Source organism: Manis javanica, chromosome 16, assembly GCF_040802235.1.
Source record: "Manis javanica isolate MJ-LG chromosome 16, MJ_LKY, whole genome shotgun sequence".
NCBI lineage: Eukaryota > Metazoa > Chordata > Mammalia > Pholidota > Manidae > Manis > Manis javanica.
The window spans coordinates 13,905,734-13,915,824 of record NC_133171.1 but is presented as its reverse complement, the minus strand read 5'-3'; the positions used below and the strand labels follow the sequence as shown (position 1 = coordinate 13,915,824).

The 10,091-nt window shown below is 51.1% G+C and overlaps 1 protein-coding gene and 1 long non-coding RNA gene across 2 annotated transcripts; one reads left to right on the top strand and one right to left on the bottom strand.

The window, feature by feature from the left end:
• Nucleotides 1-1,891: 1,891 nt before the first annotated feature.
• LOC108384481 (uncharacterized) lies at nucleotides 1,892-4,769 on the bottom strand. Its single transcript, XR_012126082.1, has 6 exons — nucleotides 4,479-4,769; nucleotides 4,110-4,212; nucleotides 3,758-3,810; nucleotides 3,483-3,644; nucleotides 2,879-3,103; nucleotides 1,892-2,746 (listed from the first exon to the last, which is right to left on the bottom strand). It is a non-coding gene; the product is annotated as an uncharacterized lncRNA (long non-coding RNA).
• An 87-nt stretch (nucleotides 4,770-4,856) lies between these two features.
• Nucleotides 4,857-8,027, top strand: LOC108386956 (tubulin beta-2B chain). The gene is made up of 4 exons (XM_037011732.2): nucleotides 4,857-5,059; nucleotides 5,869-5,977; nucleotides 6,263-6,373; nucleotides 6,720-8,027. The coding sequence occupies exons 1-4, from the start codon at nucleotides 5,003-5,005 to the stop codon at nucleotides 7,778-7,780; spliced, it is 1,338 nt and encodes a 445-aa protein (XP_036867627.2). The 5' UTR covers nucleotides 4,857-5,002; the 3' UTR covers nucleotides 7,781-8,027.
• The last annotated feature ends 2,064 nt before the right edge of the window (nucleotides 8,028-10,091 follow it).

Below are 10,091 nucleotides of genomic sequence, written 5' to 3'. Positions count from 1 at the left end.
CCCGTTCCCTCCCCCAGACCCTGGCAACCCCATTCTTTCTGTCTATGGATTTGACTACTCTAAGTGCATCATATAAGTGGAATCATAGAATTTGTCCTTTGGAACTGACTTATTTCCTTCAGCATGATATTCTCAAGATTCATCCATGTTGTAGCATGTGTTAGAATTTCCTTTCTTTTTAAGGCTGGGTAGTGTTCCCTTGTATGTATATGCAACATTTTATCCATTTATATGTCAGTGGATACTTAGGTTGCTTCCACATTTTGGCTATTGGGAATTATGCTGCTATGAACACGCATGTACAACTATCTCTTTGAGAGCCTGCTTTCAATTCCTTTAGGTGTATATGAGAAATGAAACTTTTTGACAAGTTTCCCTTTTAGGGGTTATTTTGAGAGAGGTAGTGAATTCTCCCAGAGGTTCTCTTAATGGATTATTTTCTTGAAAATGTACCATAAATATGTGGCCTCTCAAAAGTAGACTGGGCATATAGAGCCAAGAGTTCCTGTTCAGAACCTGACCTGTTTCTGCAGTGAAGACATAGTAAATGCAGACCTGGCATCTAAATTAAAGAGGCAAGGGTTGTTACTATATGTATCTCTGTGTATCTATCTATCTGAACATATATGCTTTAATTTTATTTAAATGGCAAGCAAAGTTATAGGGGCAGATTTAGAAGAGAAATGGCATGCTGCCTAGACCTTTCTGAGCAACAGTTTCTGGTGGCACTTCCTGGCGTGGAGTGGCAACCCTACAATCACATTAACACTATATCAATCTGTTGCTGAAGCTAAAGCTGGCTCCCCATCATATTTTCCTGTGTGCTCTGATTTCATAAAGGATTCATTTACGAGTTGGTTGATATCATGGACTGCATCTTGCAAGGGGCACCCTGTCAGTCTTGGTATTTTATTATGTTCCCATTTAAGAGTGCTTTCTACTCTTCTTTCTGTTTTCTGCACAATCTGGCTCTGTGTCACGAAATGCCATTTACCTAGGATTCACAGAGCCAGCATTCTCTGACTTGCCCTCCCCCAGCCTAAGTATCTTACAGATCATTGACAGAGTGGAGGATGGCGAGACTGCTTATAAAAGGGAAATGGTGCCTGGAAAGTCGGGTTTCTACTTCCTCTGCCGATTTATAACAAAGAAGGCAAATCTCTTCCGTGAAAGCACAGCACTCCCAGGCTGGACTGAGGCTATTTTAACCCAAATTCGAAAGCCGGCAATGGGAAAACAGCCATCCTTCCTGAGAAACAACAGTAGATAGTCCCTCACTGCCCAGCATCCATGAACTCGGAATTTTCTCTACTCTGGGCTAGCTAGCCACCACGGAGCCCTACTACCGAAGAAGGACAAGGGCTCCGAGGCTCCCACCAAGTCAGCCCTTTGATTAAGAGCTCCGAGGCATCTCTGCTAGGAGCTGCTGGCTCCTCATCCAGCGAGGGAAGGCAGGGGAGGAAAGGGGGAGGCCAGTGGGATATAAACCGGCGCAGTGACAAAGCTGAGAACGCAGGAGTCCCAGGACCCCCTGCACCACTTCTTCCCCGCGGTCACTATGTGGGACTTCGACCCCTTCCTAGCCCCAATCCTCTGGGCATATAACTCCTTTACATATATGTTAGGACTGGTAGCGTCCCAATATTTCTAGCTGGAGAGCATTGAGAAAAGTAAAAAGAGAAATAATGATGGATTTGCAGGCTCTTTCAATTCCTCTTCATTCATTGGCTAAGTGTCGGTTGCCTAGGAAACCGCGTGCACTGGGGCCGCAGAGCTGCTAGGCTAAGGGGCTATGAGCTGTGTATTAAGTAGTGAATGCAGGCACGCAATGCGGAAATCCAAAAGCTACTGTCTTGTAACTTCAATAAGTATGTAAAAAAACATACCCTGCTTTAAGAAAATAAAGTTAAAAAAAAATTTTTTGTCAAATCAACTGTGTAATGGCCCCTTACCAGATTTCTTCAATTTAAAGTGACCCTATCTGTAATTCTCAAGGGCAAAATCACTTGAGATTTTGTGTTGAAATTACTCTAAAAATTGTGAAAGCAAATACAACTTTAATGGTTCAGGGGATATCTTACTCATCTCGGCCACCCAATCAGTTATTCATAAAACAAACATTCTGTTTTATTTTATGCTGAGCTATTTCTACAGCTGTCTCAGGAAGGGAAAATTAAGAAATGTTAGTACATCATTTCAACGAATAGGATGTAAGTGATAATGAAACATATTGTCCTGACACCTTCATGCCTGAAACACAATGACTTGGAATTGTGGAGGCCCCAACTGAGAATTTTTTTTTGCTTTGAAAGCCCTTTAACAGCCCCTTCTAGGGAGCTACACAGAATAAGGACATAAGGATTGGCAGATAAACTAAAAAAAAATTCAGGGAAAGACTAGGCTGTCATCAACATTCAGCCTTCCGACACAAAATCAGATCCTTGTGAAAATAAAAATGTGCAACATCATATATCCTAATTGGGGAGGAAGGACAGAACGGTTAACAGGAATGTCCGCTCAGAAGAGGCAGGGGGTGAGGGCCAGTACAGGCAAAATATTTGAAAGGAAAGCAGATCTTGAACCCAAAGTGCTAGTCTCCACGGGCATCACTGCTTTCAGAAGGATGCGTTCCAGCCTGCCCTTTCCCAAACCCGTTCTCCTAAAGGAAACCCAAGAGGAAAGGGTCCTTTTATCCATATCATTCTGCACGCGTGTTTTCACCGGAGCACTCCGCAGAGATCTGGCTCTGAAACAGAATTTGAGAAAAAATAAACCGTTAGGTGAGGGAGGCTGGCGTTTGGCTCAGATTATCCGGCACCGTCCTAATGCTTGGAGCGCCGGCCGCGGGCGCTAACCCCTGGGCGCCCATCTGCGTTACCAGCGCGGGTGCTCGCTCGCTCGGAGCACGCCGGCAGGGCGGTCCTGCCAGAGCCGCCATCCCAGGCCTGGGTGCTAACACCAGCCGCAGACCTTTTGACCCGACGTGGTCACCTTCCCCAGGGCTGGGGCGTCCGGGGAGAAGGGATTCCAGCCTGAGCCCGGATTTTCACTTGCTGTGTGACCTTGGGAGTCGTTCGCCTCGAAGTTTCTGCATCTGCAGGAGCTGGATTAAAAATCCAGGGTCAAGCCCCGGGTCCTTGGAGCCCCGTAAGTGGGCCCTGTGGGCGGACCCTCCGCCCCTCTGCCTCTCGCCGGACCCCTTCCTAATCCAGTTGGGGAAGCCGCTTCTGGGGAACTCGGCGCCGAGCGCCTCCGTCTGGGCGCAAAGGGTGCTGGAGGCGGCTTGCCTTTTGTTCTCTGGGTTTCTCTTTGTGCACCGGAACTGAGTTGAAAGCCCCGTTCCACCCCTTTGGCAGGAAAGGGAGGCGTTGACAGCTTGCCATAGCCCTGGGAGGGTCTCACTCAGCAGCTGCAACCTATGCTCCGCCGCGAGGACCGGGTCTTTCGGTCCCTCAAGCCGGAGGATCAAAGGGGTCAGTTACCTCGCAGACTACCTTTCCCGGGTCGGGAAGGGGGTGGAGGAGGAGCGACTCGGTTCCAGGTCAAGGGTGAACGTTGCAGACTCCCTTTACGCTCTCTCACTCAAGGGCTCGCAGGTTCCCACACACACGAAAATTAACAAAGAGGTTCCGACTACCTAGAAACTGGATTTGAAGGAGTATCGGTGCTCTGAGTCTGCGCACGCGCTCTGTGCGCGAGTCAGGGTCCCGGGTGACCTCCCCCTCGCGGTGCCACAGTGTTTAGGAGTGTCCCTCACCCCCATCCGCAGTACGAAGATGGGGTACCTCTTGGCCGCCGCGGGTATGACGCCTGATGAAAGATAAGAATGTTAGCGGTGGGGCGGCGATGGACCAGCCTCAGAACCCATCCCCGTACGGGACAATAGATGAACGGAACCCAGGGAGGGTGAGCGCCTGGGGTGTGATTTTTAAATACTCAGTTGTGGTAAGTATCCCACGCATTTGTGAGCCCTTTGTTCTGCCGCAGCCCCGCCCCCACCCGCGTTCTGACCGCTGAAAAGTCCACTCTGCGCGGCGAACCACACCCACCGCATCCACTCCCAAAGAGCAAAAGCCATCCCGCAGTGCGGAGGCGTCCTTGGTACGCGCCCGGAGCTGTGGACTCTAGGAGAAGATCCGGCAGGGCTAGAAACGGAGCGGAGGTCGCCCCGTCTCTGGTTGCCGCAGCCGCAATGAGACGAAACAAGAGGCCCTTGATAAAGACAAAAGATACTGAAGGCGGGGCAGAGGGCACCCACCCTGGGGCGCTGGGGCCTTAGGAGTCCAGGATCACGGCTCTTCAGACCCCAACATCTTGATCATATATGACTCTGTGCGACTGGGCAAGAGGCAGTATTCTTGGCAAGGGCGGGTGTTTTAGGGATCAATGGCCTCAATCCGGGCTGGCAGCGCAATCCGAGCCACCTCAACCCTACCACCTGCTAACGCCCGGAGCACAGCGCGCTCCTTCTGGCTCACCTGACGGCCTCTCCACCTGCTACAGGCCCCATCCAGTGCCAGCTCTGCCCGCACCCCCAGCCTGCCACACTGGTCGCCCTCGCCTCGCCACCTTCTCGCCCTCGGTTCCTTCACCCACCACCAATTCTCAGTACTCAGCTTTTTCCGTACCCTCCCCCACAAGTCCTAGACAATGCGTATGCCGCCACCCCACTCCCGGGAGCCCCCACTCTTCGCCCGGTCCGCAAGCCTGTGCTGATTGGCCACGGGCCCGTGGTCCAGCCCCCAGGACGGTTCCTGGGGCTCGGAGCATTACGTCAATGAGGCCTGGAGAGCGCTAGCTCGAAGGCGACTGGGGGGCTCTGGCTGGGGGCGCGGCCTGCGCCGGCCGCCCCACCCTCCTCGCATAAAAGGCCGAGCCCACTGGCCCCGAGCTCTCAGCTGGTCAGTTCTCGAGCGCGTTGCTGGTAACCCCCCAGTGGGCTTATAAGGGAGGACGGACAGACTGCCCAGACGCCTGCCGGAACCAGAAGCCAGCTAGCACCATGCGCGAGATCGTGCACATCCAGGCGGGCCAGTGCGGCAACCAGATCGGGGCTAAGGTGGGCGCGGCCTGCGGGGAGGGGGCCGGGGCAGTGCCAGGGGTCCCGGCCTAACGCCCCTCGGGGTTCCAGGGCGAGGGCGCGGTCCTGAGCATGCCGCGGGCTATACCAGCGCAGACCGTCCCAGCTCTTTGTGCAGCGGAGCGGGGCGTGGGCTCGCAGGCTGCTTTAGAGGCGGAGTGGGGAGGAAATGCTCCTCCTTTTTTGCGGTAACTCATTAGGAATCCTGGTCTCTCCTCGCTCTCCCCTTCCTTCCAGCTCTTCGCGGAGCCAGGTACGCGTGCCTGGCGTAGGCACGGGTGTGTCCGCGAGGCTCTGCGCGCGGGTTTGCGGGAGGGGCCGGGACACGGGGAAAATTGATTTTACTCGCCTGAACCCGAGTCAGGCTGCGGCGGGGAGGGGAGAAGAGCGATTGTCTTGAAGTCTCCAGACGTGCTTTGAATCCAAAACCACTCTCCTTCGGCTCGTTGCGCGCCAGTCTCCGGCCGCCGCCCGCAGCCGTGACCCTGAACTCCAAGCTTCGCCGCCGCTGAAGCCCGTGTCGCGTTACTGGTCCCCCCTCCCCACCCCCCACCGTCTCCTCCCAAGACCCCCGCCTCCTGTCGCTGGCAGCTGTTCGCCCAGGAAACGCCCAATTTCAACTTTCTGATCCTGCAAAATACAAGCCCTGCGGCTGTACAGTGTCACGCTGCCTAAGGCTCCTCAAAGGTTGGGTAGTTGAAACTGAGTCCGGGCTTTTCATTGTGCAATTCGGCCTCTCTTGGGGGAGTCAGGCATGACCAAATGCAAACTTTTTTTCTGTGCCTCAGTTTTGGGAGGTCATCAGTGATGAGCACGGGATCGACCCCACTGGCAGTTACCATGGAGACAGTGATTTGCAGCTGGAGAGAATCAACGTGTACTACAATGAAGCCACGGGTAATATCCTTGAAATCCACCCCGCCCCCCTCAGTTTTTGCTGCCCTCTTTTCCCAACTGACTGAAGCAGTGTGGTCCCAGGGAAGGGTGGACCAGAGGATTTAGGATCCCCTCTCACTGCGGTATCTCAGTGCTCTCTGCACCTGAATCATTTGAGAATCTGGTTGGTCCTGTGGCCTCCTTTGTTTGGGGACAACAGCAGTGTCTGCAAAAAGAAAGTTATTACCAAGCCGTTTTCTTCAGAGCTCTCTGCTTGTATGTCTAAGTGCAGCTCTGTCCCCGCAGGTAACAAATACGTACCTCGGGCCATCCTAGTGGACCTGGAGCCGGGCACGATGGACTCGGTCAGGTCTGGGCCGTTCGGCCAGATCTTCAGGCCAGACAACTTCGTTTTTGGTGAGTGACTGGCATGGCGTATGGCATGGGAGGCTCATTTTACATGGACAGCTCAGGGTGGAGGGTGTGACTGCATAAGGGAAAGGATAAAGAACATCTAGCTATGTGCTATTTACTCTTGTATAAGTAAAATAAATCTCCTTTTCAGCCTCTAGCAGCCAGATATTACTAGCCTTCCTTATTTATAATTATATCCCTGACCAAATATTTTGACGTCAACGTTTTGGTGATAACCTGAAATAATCTCATCTGAACACTGACTCATTGATCTATATTAGGGAGTTCAAGGTTAATAGGAATTTGATCCAATCATCAATGACTTAGGAAGTCTCCTTCCCTTTGGCAGGCCAGAGCGGAGCAGGAAACAACTGGGCAAAGGGCCACTACACCGAGGGGGCCGAGCTAGTAGACTCGGTCCTGGACGTGGTGAGGAAGGAGTCTGAAAGCTGTGACTGTCTGCAGGGCTTCCAGCTGACCCACTCGCTGGGGGGCGGCACGGGGTCCGGGATGGGCACGCTGCTCATCAGCAAGATCCGGGAGGAGTACCCGGACCGCATCATGAACACCTTCAGCGTCATGCCCTCCCCCAAGGTGTCCGACACAGTGGTCGAGCCTTACAACGCCACCCTCTCCGTCCACCAGCTAGTGGAAAACACAGATGAAACCTACTGCATCGACAACGAGGCCCTGTACGACATCTGCTTCCGCACCCTGAAACTGACCACCCCCACGTACGGAGACCTGAACCACCTGGTGTCCGCCACCATGAGTGGGGTGACCACCTGCCTGCGCTTCCCGGGCCAGCTGAACGCAGACCTGCGCAAGCTGGCCGTGAACATGGTGCCCTTCCCGCGCCTGCACTTCTTCATGCCCGGCTTTGCCCCGCTCACCAGCCGGGGCAGCCAGCAGTACCGCGCCCTGACGGTGCCCGAGCTCACCCAGCAGATGTTCGACTCCAAGAACATGATGGCCGCCTGCGACCCCCGCCACGGCCGCTACCTGACGGTGGCCGCTATCTTCCGGGGCCGCATGTCCATGAAGGAGGTGGACGAGCAGATGCTCAACGTGCAGAACAAGAACAGCAGCTACTTCGTGGAGTGGATCCCCAACAATGTGAAGACGGCCGTGTGCGACATCCCCCCGCGCGGCCTGAAGATGTCGGCCACGTTCATTGGCAACAGCACGGCCATCCAGGAACTGTTCAAGCGCATCTCGGAGCAGTTCACGGCCATGTTCCGGCGCAAGGCCTTCCTGCACTGGTACACGGGCGAGGGCATGGACGAGATGGAGTTCACCGAGGCTGAGAGCAACATGAACGACCTGGTGTCCGAGTACCAGCAGTACCAGGACGCCACGGCCGACGAACAGGGGGAGTTCGAGGAAGAGGAGGGTGAGGATGAGGCCTGAATCCCAGCCGAAGCCGGTTAGGGAGGGTTGAGGAGCGAGCGCGGGGTGGGGGGCCTACTGGTGAAGCATTCTGGCACTTGAAGGAGAGAAGCATGGTCACTCTAGGTGTGCGCACTGGTTCTCTGGTGCTCTTCACTGTTTTGTTTTGTTTTTTGTAATATGACATCAATATTTGTGTAACATTTGAGATATTTCTGAACTACTGTTGTAATGGCTAAAACCACATAAACGTTCGTGTTCTAATGGTGTCCTCTTTACTGTCTCCTTTTTTATTGAGTTCTTCATTTTCAGTTTAAATGTGACTTTCAGAGCACATTACAGTAAATTCTTCCTTCAGAAAAGGGAGGGGATATATAAAAGTTCAAATGAAGTTACCCCTTCAGTCTGGTAAACTGAACCAACCACAATCATTTCCAGTTGAAGATGGGAGGTCAATCTGAATTTCGAAATGCCTCCAAGTAAATATTTTATTGGCTGAAAGGATGCCTACCTGAAAGCTCACTAAATGTATTTTCATGTGGAAATCCTACTACACCTTTATTTCCTCTGCCAAAGTACTATTTGAATAGTTACTACATGCATGCAGCATGAAATTCTGAAGGGTAGCAAGTGGAATGTGGGTCTCCCTCCGTATCCCTTGGTACAGGTTTCCTCCCTGGAGGGCAATCATTCTGAGCATTGTTATCTTTCTTGCACCCTTACAGAGATATTCCATGTATCTTCAAACCTATGTAGATTATTCCCCTTTTTTCTTCATACACATTGTTCTGCTGCATTTTTTCACGAAACATAGCACCTTTAAAATACAAAGAACTCCTCTCCTTTAAATGGATACATAGTATCCATTGTGTGTACCACATTTTGTTTAATTACCAATGGACATAGAGGCTATTTATACTCTCTCTCTCACAGTAGCATGCCGCAATGAATGCTTTGGTGCATATATCATTGTGTTATAAGAATAGCTAGCCTATAGGTTTCTGGGGAAATTTTCTATCAAATGGTGCCAATGCTCTTCCTTAGTCTGGGCCTGTTGGCTGCTCATTTGGGGAATGAAGTGGAGTGTAAGTTATAAACAAATATAAAAACTTATTTACATGCCCTTAGAGGAAGAAAAATCAAGAAAACTGCAGGCTTATGATTTTTCTAATTTTTACAAATGCAAACCTAGAAAAAAAATATTACCTGTATTTATTTCATTCTACTTGATTCTATTATTTGTGTTTTTAAAAAGGAGAATGAGGAAGACAAAAAGGGGGAGGAGAAAGAGAAGGGGTGGGTAAGGGATTTCTATATTAAAGAGGATATATTTGTATATGAAAACAGTTCCAAAGAAAAGTGTGAATAATGTCATTTTAAACAGTGAGAAAATAAGTTCGTTCTATCAAATGTCCCATACAAGTGGAAAAGAGCAGCAGTTCACTTTACAAGTCTTATAATAGCATAAAATCTAGACCTAGTGATGAGCAAGGTCAAAGGGGTCAGGAACCAGTGGCCTCCACTTCAGTTTTCTGTATTTAACAGTGAACTGGCAGGTGCCATTCCTGCTGAGCTGGTGTAAAACTTCCAACAGCCTAACTGAAGGGTAACATAGATTTTAAATTCCATGAACTCTTGCATCAGCTTCCAGGCCATGAATTCCCCACAACCTGTCAGATACATGATCAGCAACTTCGGAGAAGAGAGGAAGGAATTGCTGCCAGGTGCCTCTTGGCATACTGTAAGTATCATGCTTCCCTTTTGCACCTTGTGAGAAGAGGACAGGCAGGCACCCAGCAGGCCAGCCAGCTAGTCTGTCAGCCTCCCCACGTCCACACAGTGCAAAAGCTTGATTAGAACGGTGGGTGCCAGACCAGTCAAGCAGGTGCTCTGGAGCAAAGCTTTAAAAGCACAGTTTATAACATCAAAAACTGAAATGCATTCTTAGGAAAGCAGTTCAAAAGCAGGAAAATGCACAGACTAATACCTGGACTAAGATAATTTTTGAAACTCATGGTTTGCTTTGTTACATTACTGCCTTGTGATGGGATTTGGTGGTGGTGCTGGGTGGGGAGTAGGGGTGGAATGTGTGTGCGTGTAACACTCCACAAAGGAAATGTTCTATCCCTTCCTGATGTGCCACCATGAGGATATTCACTCCTGGAAGACACAGCACCTAAATGACAGGACCTGCTGGGATGTGATGCAGGATTCAGAGGTTGGGGTTAGGCTGGGGGGAGGTGGAATCACTTGAGGTCATCCCCAAAGTCTGAGAAGGAAGGTTCCCCAAGTGTGCTCCAAATTTGCCTGCACCCCTACATCAGCCTCAGAG